Below are 14,418 nucleotides of genomic sequence, written 5' to 3' on the forward strand. Positions count from 1 at the left end.
AATGTATAAAAGTGTGTAAAATGTAAAAGTGGGTGAATTTTATAGTGGACATATTTCAGCCACATAGACACTTCACACAGTTCGTGAAGGTAAATATACGGCAAAGATACTGCCGAAGTCAGTTGCTGGAGGTCGTGTTCATAGTGGTCAGTGCTGTAGCTGATCGGTGAGCGAATCTACGCGTTAACAACAATACCGTTCTGAACCAGAGCCTGAGCAACGTCGTTGTCGAAAGGTTTGTTTGTAACCCCAGTGAAGGAAGCGAACCTTCCGGTAACTTGGACTTCACACAGGGTCAGGAGATCGTTGCTGTCAACCTGACCGGTCTTCTGGATCTTGATGTAGCGGCCCACAGTGGGTGCAGGGCAGTTGACGGTGAAGTTAGCTCCTCCGGGGACGTTGCCAGTGATGGTGTCGCAAAGTCTAGGCAACTCTACGTACTTGTATGGTTCTTTCAGAAGAACACCAACGTTGATGTTGCGCAGGCGTTCAGCTTGAATGGACGGGAACATGCTTATTTAGTACCAAAAGACACATGTCGACGTTGAAGAGACCTAAGTAACTACAGTAAAATACGGTTATAACGAACCACAAATTTTAGTTCGTCATAGCTGTAGTTATACAGCAAGTGGCAGGAACATAAAACAATTATTATGAAAAAGATATATTATCTCTGTGTCTGTACGCGCAATGATGACTAAAGTACTGTCGGAAATAGAAAAAAAACAACTTTTTAAGCGGTTACTCTGTATCCCAAAAATTTACACAACTGCAAATAGCATATGTCGAAATAACCCACTTCGGCCTAACTGGGCGTTCAGTGGGATGCGTAATACGATATCCAGAAAAGCATGTTTACTCGTAAAATCGGGCAAAACTGAGAAAAAATACGAATAGCTGATGAAAACGATAGATCAGACTATAGATGGCAATGAGGTCGCTCAGCCAGGTATGACGACGGACCGTCGACTCACCTGGCACGAAATGCATGTGCTGCCTACAGGCTCACAAGGGATCATCTCAAAGATATTTTGTGCTTTTTCATGTGTGTTGACTATGCCTCATCTGCTGATTAACATCTTACGTGTCTTTCTTTCATAAAGTTTATGTTGAGATATGTAAAAGAGTATGATACCCGAAAACCATAGAAACGAACCGTAGTATATAGGTGGCATGACCACCCGAAAATCGACAGGACTGGATATTATTTGTAAATTGTTATGACGTGCCGTGTACCTCCCCAGTATAATTGCCCTCAAGGATTATCTTATCTTAGCTGATATCTCTATCCCCCAGCCCGACCCCAGGTTTTGCTTTTGAGACGACCCCTCCTATCTGTTTCTTTTTATAGTGTCAGTGCGACTCCATGGAAGCTACATCCTTAATAGTTTGAGCATAAAAGCTATTATTTTTTACGTCAGCTATCGTTTATAATGAAGCTACGTCTAATTTCAAATTGGGCATTTAAAAAGTGTCCTTTGTAATACAATATCGTCGCACACTAATTTGCATAAACCCATGGTCTGTTCCAAATAAGTCTTTTTGGAAAAAAAACGCATTGCTCATTTCTGCACTAATTTCCCCTCAGTAAAGTCCTTTTTATCCGTTTCCTATGTCCCTACCACTAAGACTGTAGTTAGGCCGAAGTTAGTTTAACAGATATTTCGCACTTTCAAATATCAACTACATAAATTGTAGATATAACTGAGAAAATACATTTTTTTTCTATTTCCGACAGTACTTAATCAAGGAATATGCAGGGACCAAGCTTCGAGACAACCGATAGATCAAGACATGAACGAATGAATACATCAACTAAACATAAAATAACTTTTTAACGCTCACAACATAACGCAGCAATAATATGCATGCACTTTACCGACTTCATACTTTTGTTCTATTTTAATTCCTGGAAAAATAGATCCTTATAATAGATCGTCATTGGTCCAGAAAAACACCAAAATCAACATCCAAATACTCACCACAACAGTCTCCCCTGTTGGTGACGGTGACGGAGTTGATGTAGTAGTAGGCGCCGAGGTCGATGTAGAGGGTGGGAGTTAAATCACCAATCGCGCTTGAGTAACAGCTTCTTCCATTGACGAAGTCGGTGTCAAAGTCGCCGTCCACAGCCAGTCCAGGGGAGGCAATCAGGTTGGTGGCAGCGAAATTAAACTGGGAAGTAGCACGCACTGGACGTTTTCTGGCGACATTGGTATACGGAATATTCAGGAGGTTGTCTGAAATTAAGAAATGAAGGTATGGATATGAATCTTTACCTTTGTGGAGAAGTCGCTGTACCTAAGATTATTGAAAGACACTACTTAACATACAGTGGACTCTGGCAATGTCGGCCTCTGTAAACACCGGCACTCTGTCTACATCGGCACAAAGTTTCAGTCCCGGCAGAAATGCACTTAATTATCATTTAGAAACATCAGTAAACATCGGCATCTGTCTACTCAGGATATCGGCATTGTTTTTCATTCCCAACGAACAAGTTGTCATGAAAACGAATCTGTAAAACCGGCACATCAAGGACGTCGCAACCCTTTGATGCAAATAGGTCCAAATGGTGTAACAACACAATTCGCGGTACTCCCGAGATTATTCAGAAACGGGAAGAGTCAATCAGTTTCTTGTTATTTAATGAGTGGTACGTGTCACTTACATAGAGTAATTAATAGTGGGCAGTTTGACTGTAAGAACTGTTTGGTTACTACATCTATTTTACCCGTGAAGATCCGGGTTATAATTAGTGTTCAGCAACCCATGCTTGTCGTAAAAGACGACAGACGGGATCAGGTGATCTGATTAAAACATGCTGTTGTTCACTGGGTTGTCTGGTCCAGACTCTATTATTTACAGACCGCCGCCATATAGATGTAAAGGTGAATGATTTCATATAAAGCATACATACTGTTGAAGTTGCCTCCGGAAACAAAGACTTCGCAGATGGTGAGTGGGTCGGTGGCGGCGGGTTTTCGGATACGGACGTAGCGTCCAGTCACCATAGGAGAACAGGAAAGTGCGACGGTTTGACCAAGGGCCACTCCACCAATGACCATGGAACAGAACTCTGGAGTCTCGGTGCTAATCGGTGGATTGAACTCGAAGACTTCGATCGTTAAACCACTCAGACGATCAGCTGAAATATAAATGATATCGTTCTACAAAGTTACAATTATTTTTCGTCCTCATTCTCTCACTTACGAATAAATGTGCTTTGATAGCAGTGAGGTTCAAAGACCTCGATCGTCAAACCATTCAGACGATCAGCTGAAAGGACGTGCATATACCCTCATTGAAGCCACTTTACGACACAACGTGTGTTTTTCTTAGAATTCCTCATACATTTGTATACCGTTCATTGCTTGTATATCATATGACGTGAACGAATACCGTTCATGGGGTAGCTCTGTGGATTCCACAACCGGCTCGTCACCACTAGTTTGCTATAGGGCCCGTTTGCGAGACCTTAGTACTCCCGGTGACAAACAACGTACACTTGGTCCGGTCTAGTAAAGTCCTATTTGGCGGTCGCGCAATTTGGAACCAGGGCCCCGTTTCACACAGCTCTCGTAAGCCTAAGATCTCGTAACTTTTCTCGTAGCATTCGTACCCCATATCCTGTAACATAGGGAGTACGAATGATACGAGGAAAGTTACGAGATCTTAGGCTTACGAGAGTTTTGTGAAAAGGGTCCTGAACTGTCACCGCTTGTCACCGGAAATCTGGTACCGGAAGTAAGCTGGGCCCCGTCTCACATACCGCAAAGGGATCCGGGAACCAGCTTAGTATCAAACTTACAGGACCTATTGGGATGTAGACCCTGCTATCGTGGCCTGTAACGTGTCAATTGAATATTGAATATTTTAAATTAGCGATATTTGAACTAATGCTGTGAAAGCTGAATGTCCTACTGCTATGGTCACCACACAGCTCATAGTGTATTGACCATCATGCCATTTATTTCGACAGTTGAAGCTGATGCAGTACGACTTGCTACAGCTAAATAATTACATACCACAACAGTCGCCCCTGTTGGTGATGGTAAGACCGGACACGTAGACGCGGGACCCCAGGTCCACGTACCAGAAGGGGTTGGGGTCATTCGCTGGAACATCGCTGGAGAAACACGAGCCGGCAAAAAAGTTGGAATTGAAGTTGCCGTCGACGGCGAGGTTTGAGCTGGCGGTGATGGGAGGAACACCGTTGACGAAGACACTGCTGGAGCCGGTGGGGCGATTCTGTGCGATGTTGAAGCCTGGATTTACAAGAGAATCAATGCATAAATATAATATTGTGAAAGCGGTCAATTTTCTAACATACAGCAATCATTTCCATGTTTGATGCATCAGTGATAAATATTATGTCCAATGCATTTCCATCTTTTTCCTTCTACCACGTATTCCCATATTTTGGGGGGCAGTGGGGTAACCTAGTGGTTAAAGCGTTTGCTCGTCACGACCGACCGGGTTCGATTCCCCACATGGGTACAATGTGTGAAGCCCATTTCTGGTGTCCCTAGCCGTGATATTGCTGGAATATTGCTAAAAAGAGGTGTAAAACTAAACTCACTCAGTCCCATATTTTTCCAGGTGCACAAGTGGCAAGCCTTTACAATTGTTTATCCCGGTGCCACAGGTGGGGCAGGATACGCTCATTTTCATACTACCACTTTGTATTGTCACTATTTGATAGTGAATCACGAGCACATGCTTATGACATAGTCGCAATCATACGATCGGCTCTGCTTTTAGCAGAGACTTCAATTCTTTTGGATGTTGGAATTGTTATGACATTTATATTCATTATGGATGGGGAAAGGGTTTTGTATATTTAATTGCATGTACGATACCTAAAGTGGACAAATTCTTTGTGAAGATTCCACATTTTTTAGAAAATATGCATACGAAGCCTTTACTTACCGAAACTGTCGGCTTTCCCTACTGCTATGAGAGCCGCTAGGTACACGACTAACTTCATGGTAGAAGGAGGGTTTGACGATGGCCAGTGATTCCGGATCAAGGCTTATATACATATCAGGCGATCTCATGTCAAATGGCTTCTGATAAAATATAGCGTGTGTGAGAGCTAATAACGAAAACGACTTTGGAAGTGCTCATTAAGACAAGCCCGAGATAGGCCCCTGGCCATTACATGAAATGGGATTTATAGGAAACAGTTAACGTGACAGGGCTCCTAATCCGAACAACTAATCATAAGATTAGTCTCATGCATAGGTGTGGTTTTGTTGGGGTTATTTGTTTTGTTTTGTTGTGTGTTTTGGGGTTTTTTTTGGCATGTTCTTGCTGGGGTTTTATGTGTTTTGTTTGGGTTGTTATTTGTTGTTTTTGTTTGTTTTGTGTTTGTGTTAGATTAATGGGTGAGGAAATAATAATAACAATAAATAATAATAATTGTTTTATTATGCGCCTAATATCCACCGTAGAGATGCTCAGTGGCACTGTTACAATATTGGGAAGGAAATAGTTCATATGGGTTTTACAGAAAGGCAGTAGTTAACAGATGGATTTTTGACAGAGATTTAAAGTTTCTTTCGATAAGGTGTTCCTGATTTCCTTTGCTACGGTTGGTTTGGAGATCAGGAAAGTCTGTAAGGATGCTGGACCCCACCCAGTGTTTTGCCTTTTGGGAAATTATGTGTGCACTGGTGTTGTCTTACAATGAAAATAACATCTCCAACTTATTGAACATAGTTTCACCTTTCTGTACCTATAATTTGGAACCCTCGAAGAATTAATCTTCAGTAACCAATGATTGTCGTAAAAGGCGACTAACGGGATCGGGTGGTCAGGCTTGCTGACTTGGTTGACACATGTCATCGTATCCAAATTGCGTAGATCGATGCTGATGCTGTTGATCACTGGATTGTCTGGTCCAAACTCGGTTATTTAAAGACATCCGCCGTATAGCTTGAATATTGCTGAGTGCGGCGTAAAACTGAACTCACTCACTTACTTACAATAATTTTTAAATAAAGATGTACTGTGAGCCAGCCCACTCTTTCGGTACTTTTATGTTACGAATAACATTGTTTTAGTATTTCTAGTGGCTGTGACTGTACCTGCATCCGAATACAGATGCAATCAGCGATGAAATAAACATCAATTCTCACTCACTATTATTTTGTCTTTCCGCACGTTGATTGCCTAATTGTTCCATTGTTTTTGTTTTTAGAGTAACAAGGTGATATCACAGAGCATTTTCGGTTGCAGTAATACATTGACTATACCAATGTCTCAACCTGTGAACAAAAATCATTTGGACACGTTTTATCAACTGTAACGCATACAAAACAATGCTCCAACCTGACAATATAGGGTATACAGGGTATATGTATATCCGTAGAGTTATGTAATGTAAGTCATGAATTAATTTTGCAAATCCCTCACCAAGGCTCTCGATTTGATATTGTTAGGGCCATGCAATCCATTGGCTAGCTTGGACGTCATTCTGTATGTCACCCCTTCAACAGTTTACCTTTCAACAATATAACTTGGGGGATTTGAGAGATAACCCGACCAAGAAAACTGCGAAAATACTATGACGGTATTTCTATTGCCAAAAGTGTATTATAACAAACATAAAAGATACACAACGCATAAAATATCAAAATGCCTAATGGTCAAATATATATTTTTCTTCAAGGAAAAAACGGATCCTCCAGATAAAACATTTGGTCTTTTGGAACTATTTTATTGTATAGATGAAACCATTTCAGTCACGGTCATAACCAAACATTGAGTGAGTATGGTTTTACGCCGCTTTTAGCAATATTCCAGCAATATCACCGCGGGGGACATCAGAAATGGGCTTCACACATTGTACCCAAGTGGGGAATCGAAGTTTTCGGCGTGACGAGCGAACGCTTTAACCACTAGGCTACCCCACCGACCCTCATTATGAGGAATTAATAGTCTTGGTCTCCTTTGTGATTTTCAACGTGTAATTTATGATAAAATTTTAACTGGCATTTGACTGTATTGAAACAATATCTGACAACTAATAAAAGCACTATTGCAGAAAGCTTAAAGTTTTCCTCGTTTTGTGTGTTTGTTTTTGTTTTTGTTTTGTTTTGTTTGTGTGTTTTTTGGCTTTTTTGTTTTTTGGTTTTTTTTGTTTTGTTTTGTTTGTTTGTTGTTTTTTTGTGGGGGTGATTAGTTCGGGTTTGTTTGTTTTTATTTTATTTGTTTTGGGGGTCCAAGTACTTATGAAAACATACAATTTTTAGGGTAACACTCACCAGGGTAAACCAGAAGTGTTTATCCATTGTAGTATCTTTTTCTTCAGCGTGTAGGGGCCGACAGCATGAGGCATTGAAACAATCTTCTCTAATTTAATCTACTCTAGATCGTGTCAAAGTAGTGATCCTTTGATTTATATACATTTTCCCAAAACACAAGAACTTCATGACGTGTCTGAAGTCTTGGAGTGAATTATTCCCTAATTATGTGTCAAGCTAATCACTGTCTAGTCTGCGTTTTGTAGTTCTGATTCAGTCGACAGGACTATCAGAAGTGTTCTTAAAGGTATAAGCAATCGGTACGTGATTGACAAGGTCGGAAATTAGTCTTCTGTGAACACCTGTTTCTCGCTAATAATTTCATCATTAATTGCTCATTAATTGATTGATAATCACCTCTTCCTGTTTATGGCTTAGGGATTGGCTACGAGTGTTGTTAGTTTACGACTAGTCATAATGTTGTGTTATCTAATCAACCATAATGACGTCAGTATAGGTATATATACCGTGACCTCGGGAGTCCGGACAGCATTCCATCATCACATTCATAATGGATTTCATCATCTGTATAGCCGCTCTTGTAGCAGCTGCGAGCGCCAATAACTTCGGTAAGAAACTATCTGTGTGTACTGTCATAGGCAAACACATATCCACATGCCACAAACATTATACAACATTGTATTCTTCTTCATATTCCTATTAACCCGTGAAGATCCGGGTTAGAATTGATCTTCAGCAACCCATGCTTGTCGTAAGAGGCGACTAACGGAATCGGGTGGTCAGACTCGCTGACTGTGCTGACACATGTCATCGTATCCCAATTGCGTAGATCGATGCACATTATGTTGATCACTAGGTTGTCTGGTCCAAACTCGATTATTTACAGACCCCCGCCATATAGCTGGAATATTGCTGAGTGAGACGTTAAACAACAAACAAACATATCCTGTTTGTATCTTTTTAAATCCTTAATTCCACCGTCAGGCCAAAACATCGCACAGAATCGTCCCACCGGCTCCAGCAGTGTCTTCGTCAACGGTGTTCCTCCCCTCACCGCCAGCTCAAACCTCGCCGTCGACGGTAACTTCAACTCCAACTTCTTCTCCGGCTCATGTTTCTCCAGCGATGTTCCGGCGAATGACCCCAACCCCTTCTGGTACGTGGACCTGGGGTCCCGCGTCTACGTGTCCGGCGTCACCCTCACCAACAGGGGCGACTGCTGCGGTAAGTTTACCTAGCCTAATCTATCTGACACATGTAAACTCCATATTGTAACACACAACACCATTACTGGTGTGAAACCTAACTCACTCACAGATAATTCAATCAGTTTTCATATCCACAGCCTAAATCCTAGCCATGTTAAGGACCATACCTGTATACATGGATATGTCGATTATCATGTCTGTGGCGACTCTAGGTAACACAAACCCGATATCTAATTAAAGAAAACAATGCCCCGTTTTAGGTAAATGTCCCAAGGCTGTATTTGTCGAAACTTATCAGCACACGCGACATTCATAGTATTCAGTCTAGACACCCATCAAAACTTCACAGCCAAGGTTTTTTATCATTTGTACGAAAATGCATCTAGTTACCCCAACTGCCATTTGAAACAAGTCTAAAACACAGCTTCGAACCTGTAAGCTAGTGTCTCACAGCTGTCAAAGTACTTATTTATATAAGTAACAGAAAAATGAAGAAAAATGATTGTATGTTATAGAAATGTGTAAAACGATATTTTTTAAATTCCAGCTGATCGCCTGAGTGGTCTTACGATCGAGGTCTTCGAGTTCAATCCTACGACTAGTTCCGAGACTCCCGAGTTTTGTTCCATGGTCATTGGTGGAGTGGCCCTTGGTCAAACCGTCGCACTCTCCTGTTCTCCTATGGTGACTGGACGCTATGTCCGTATCCGAAAACCCGCCGCCACTGACCCTCTCACCATCTGCGAGGTCGTTGTAACCGGAGGCAAGTTCAAGCGTAAGTATACGCAGAGTTGATCAATTGTTTCACAGTTAATGTGTTCACAATATTCATTATCCTGTGTAAAATTAAATACAAACATACATATTCAACGATCATGCTTGCCTTATATACACGCGGTATTATCTTAAACGATATTTCCTGAATAGGATCCTTTAAAACAAAAGGATTTGTCCAAGTAAACATTTGTACGAAAATGTATAAATGTAATCGATTTTCTTCAAATGACATTCACGTAGCTAAATATTTAGTGATTTTATGTATACAAAGTTACACAGACAGATGTATCGTGTATCCTTGTGCCGTTTAAATTTTACTCTTTGAAATTGTATATAATTTACACTTAAAACTTCGTACACCATGTGCAAGTTGAACTTTGGACAATAATCCAAAGTAATTAAGCAGTTGGAAACAGAAATATGATTATGTACCATTACAAGTTTCTGAAATAGTCAGGGATACAAACGAGGATACCATCATTAAAATTTGCCCTGAATGTGTACACATAGTGCTACTGTCCACGTAACCTGTATTCTATTTCTGCAACTTCAGCGACATTCACTGGCGTCAACCCCACTAACGTCGCCCTGAATCGTCCAGCACGTGCTACCTCTCAGTTTACTTTCGCTGCCACCAACCTGATTGCCTCCCCTGGCCTCGCTGTAGACGGCAACTTTGACAGCCAGTTTGTCACCGGAAGAAGCTGTTTCTCCAGCATCATTGGTGATCTAACTCCCACCCTGTACATCGACCTTGGTGCCTACTACTACATCAGCTCCGTCACCGTCACCAACAGGGGTGACTGTTGTGGTAGGCTTTCTGTGTTTGTGTCCCTTTGATGCATGTTTTCAGAGCCGCAGTAGATTAATTCTATACGTGTCGTACCGTTATAGTGAGTGAGTGAGTTTAGTTTAGTTTTACGCCGCTTTTAGAAATATCCCAGCAATATCACTCGGGGACACCAGAAATAGGCTTCATACATTGTACCCATTCGGGGAATCGAACCCGAGTCTTCGGAATGACGAACGAACGCTTTAACCACTAGGCTAACCCACCGCCCCTGTTCCGTTATGTTTCAGCGACATTCAAAATAGTGATAGCGTTTGGATATGCGCGGTATTAATATTAGTAATGTGTTTAATCTAAGCACCAGGATGTACATGACCGTAAGAAGAATCTCTCATCCTTGCCCGCCTGTCCAATTGCTGTTTGAGGCGAGGATGGCTCAACAACCTGCGCAGAGTTAAGTCCCTTGAGCGTTCCAGGAACTGTCATGGGTATTCACGCTAAGACAGTGGAAGCTCATCTTGACTTAAACGGATACATTCTCCTATAACTTATAAGTCCATGTTTCCCACTCCTCGCTGCTGTTACTTACGGTTTATTTGTTGTTTAACGCCACACTCAACAGTATTCCAGCTACATGGCAGCGGGCTATAAATAATCGAGTCTGGACCAGACAATCAAGTGATCTCTAGCATGAGCATCGATCTACGCAATTGGGATACGATGACATGTGTCAATCAAGTCAGCGATCTGGCCACCCGATCCCGTTAGTCGCCTCTTATGACAAGCATGGGTACACATGAGTACGTGACAATGCTTGTATCTTTCCACCTATAAATGATTTTCTCCCGGTATCTAGTGTTTTAGCATCACGTACTTTTTATTGATTTGAATACACAACTCCAATCTGAAAAGCTAATAGTTAACCTTATTGGTGAAGGTTTGAGAATTAGACTTTTGTTTAAAAATGGTGCAAACGTTCTATATGCCTTATGACATGGTGACGTCATTCTCTGCTCCAGCTGAGCGTCTCCGCAACATCGACGTTGGAATCCTTATTAAGGACCCCTTCAAGTACCTAGAGTTCCCCCACCTCTGCGGCACCATCACTGGCAACGTCGCTGGAGGGGCTAACTTCACCGTCAACTGCTTCTACCCAGCCCTCGGCCGCTTCATCAAGATCCAAAAGACTAGCATGGTCGACAGCAACGACCTCCTAACTCTCTGCGAAGTCCAGGTCAGTGGGAGGTTCGCATCCCACAGCGAGGTCACCAACAAGTTCGTGGACGATGACGTTAGCCGTGCCATGATTGCAAACAACGAAGTTCCGAACAATGTAGAAAACGATGACGTTGATGCAGCCTTTGAATTTGATTTTAACAAGGACTGGCAAAACCTTGGGTGATTTGTGAAGCGTATATAATGCAAAGAGTTGTTGCTTTCAATCGAACACATGGATGAACGACTATATTCCAGTGATGAGACTATTATCATAATGATGTAGATGACAACCAATGTGTTCTATAACAAATAATGATTCTGACAGAAGTAGTTTGTCAAGGTGGGAAACAGTAATCACCTCGTGAGATTACCTCACGTTGGGTAACGGGATATGCTAATAAAACTTCACTTGTAAAACTTGTTTTTATGTATATTTGATAGGATTTCAAAGCAGAAAATAGACAGTGAAGCGAACGTTTGTCACACACCAAACTTGAATACCAGTAGCGAGAGCAGTCAATTCCCGACACTTGATACTTGGGACACTTGAATACCAGTAGCCAGAGCAGTCAATGCAAGACACTTGATACTTGGGACACTTGAATACCAGTAGCCAGCACAGTCAATGCCAGACACTTGATACTTGGGACACTTAAATACCAGTAGCCAGAGCAGTCAATGCCCGACACTTGATACTTGGGACACTTAAATACCAGTTTCGAGAGCAGTCAATTCCAGACACTTGATACTTGGGACACTTAAATACCAGTAGCGAGAGCAGTCAATTCCCGACACTTGATCCTTGGGACACTTAAGTACCAGTAGCGAGAGCAGTCAATGCCCAACACTTGATACTTGGGACAATTAAATACCAGTAGCGAGAGCAGTCAATTCCAGACACTTGATAATTGGGACACTTAAATACCAGTAGCGAGAGCAGTCAATTCCCGACACTTGATCCTTGGGACACTTAAGTACCAGTAGCGAGAGCAGTCAATGCCCGACACTTGATACTTGGGACACTTAAATACCAGTAGCCAGAGCAGTCAATTCCAGACACTTGATAATTGGGACACTTAAATACCAGTAGCGAGAGCAGTCAATTCCAGACACTTGATACTTGGGACACTTAAATACCAGTAGCGAGAGCAGTCAATTCCCGACACTTGATACTTGGGACACTTGAATACCAGTAGCGAGAGAAGTCAATGCCCAACACTTGATACTTGGGACACTTGAATACCAGTAGCCAGAGCAGTCAATGCAAGACACTTGATACTTGGGACACTTGAATACCACTAGTCAGGGCAGTCAATGCTGACACTTGATACTTGGGACACTTAAATACCAGTAGTCAGAGCTGTCAATGCTGACACTTGATACTTCGAACACTTAAATACCAGTAGCCAGAGCACTCAATGCCAGACACTTGATACTTGGGACACTTGAATACCAGTAGCCAGAGCAGTCAATGCTGAGACTTGATACTTGAGACCCTTGAATGCCAGTAGCGAGAGCAGTCAATGCCCAGCACTTGATACTTGGGACACTTAAATACCAGTAGTCAGAGCAGTCAATGCCCAACACTTGATACTTGGGACACTTGAATACCAGTAGCCAGAGCAGTCAATGCAAGACACTTGATACTTGGGACACTTGAATACCAGTAGCCAGGGCAGTCAATGCTGACACTTGATAATTGGAACACTTAAATACCAGTAGCCGGGGCAGTCAATGCCAGACACTTGATACTTGGGACACTTAAATACCAGTAGCCAGAGCAGTCAATGCTGACACTTGACTCTTGAGACACTTGAATACCAGTAGCGAGAGCAGTCAATTCCCAACACTTGATAATTGGGACACTTGAATACCAGTTTCGAGAGCAGTCAATTCCCGACACTTGATAATTGGGACACTTAAATACCAGTAGCCAGAGCAGTCAATGCCAGACATTTGATACTTGAGACACTTGAATACCAGTAGCCAGAGCAGTCAATTCCCGACACTTGATACTTGGGACACTTGAATACCAGTAGCGAGAGCAGTCAATTCCAGACACTTGATACTTGGGTCACTTAAATACCAGTAGCGAGAGCAGTCAATTCCCGACACTTGATACTTGGGACACTTGAATACCAGTAGCCAGAGCAGTCAGTTCCAGACACTTGATACTTGGGACACTTGAATACCAGTAGCCAGAGCAGTCAATTCCCGACACTTGATACTTGGGACACTTAAATACCAGTAGCGAGAGCAGTCAATGCTGACACTTGATACTTGGGACACTTAAATACCAGTAGTCAGGACAGTCAAATTCCCGACACTTGATACTTGGGACACTTGAATACCAGTATCGAGAGCGGTCAATGCTGACACTTGATACTTGGGACACTTGAATACCAGTAGCAAGGACAGTCAATTCCCGACACTTGATACTTGGGTCACTTAAATCGCAGTAGCGAGAGCAGTCAATTCCCAACACTTGATACTTGGGACACTTAAATACCAGTAGCCAGAGCAGGGAATGCCCGACACTTGATACTTGGGACACTTGAATACCAGTAGCGAGAGCAGTCAATGCCCAACACTTGATACTTGGGACACATAAATACCAGTGGCCAGAGCAGTCAATGCCCGACACTTGATACTTGGGACACTTAAATACCAGTAGCCAGTAGCCAGAGCAGTCAATGCTGACACTTGATGATGCTTGAGACACTTGAATACCAGTAGCGAGAGCAGTCAATGCCCAACACTTGATACTTGGGACACTTGAATACCAGTAGCGAGAGCAGTCAATTCCCGACACTTGATACTTGGGACACTTAAATACCAGTAGCCAGAGCAGTCAATGCCCGACACTTGATACTTGGGACACTTAAATACCAGTAGCGAGAGCAGTCAATGCCGACACTTGATACTTGGGACACTTGAATACCAGTAGCGAGAGCAGTCAATGCCCAACACTTGATACTTGGGACACTTAAATACCAGTAGCGAGAGCAGTCAATTCCCGACACTTGATACTTGGGACACTTGAATACCAGTAGCGAGAGCAGTCAATTCCCGACACTTGATACTTGGGACACTTGAATACCAGTAGCCAGAGCAGTCACTTGAATACCAGTAGCCAGAGCAGTTGATACTTGGG

The 14,418-nt window shown here is 42.4% G+C and overlaps 1 protein-coding gene across 1 annotated transcript; it reads left to right on the top strand.

Moving 5' to 3' along the window:
* The first annotated feature begins 7,821 nt into the window (after positions 1-7,821).
* LOC124270229 lies at positions 7,822-11,448 on the top strand. Its single transcript, XM_046705266.1, has 5 exons — positions 7,822-7,879; positions 8,256-8,495; positions 9,027-9,254; positions 9,810-10,067; positions 11,066-11,448. Exons 1-5 carry the CDS (start codon positions 7,822-7,824, stop codon positions 11,446-11,448), a joined length of 1,167 nt encoding a protein of 388 aa, XP_046561222.1.
* The last annotated feature ends 2,970 nt before the right edge of the window (positions 11,449-14,418 follow it).

This window comes from Haliotis rubra, unplaced genomic scaffold, assembly GCF_003918875.1.
Source record: "Haliotis rubra isolate DU_JTF1 unplaced genomic scaffold, ASM391887v1 Scf150, whole genome shotgun sequence".
NCBI classification, from domain to species: domain Eukaryota; kingdom Metazoa; phylum Mollusca; class Gastropoda; order Lepetellida; family Haliotidae; genus Haliotis; species Haliotis rubra.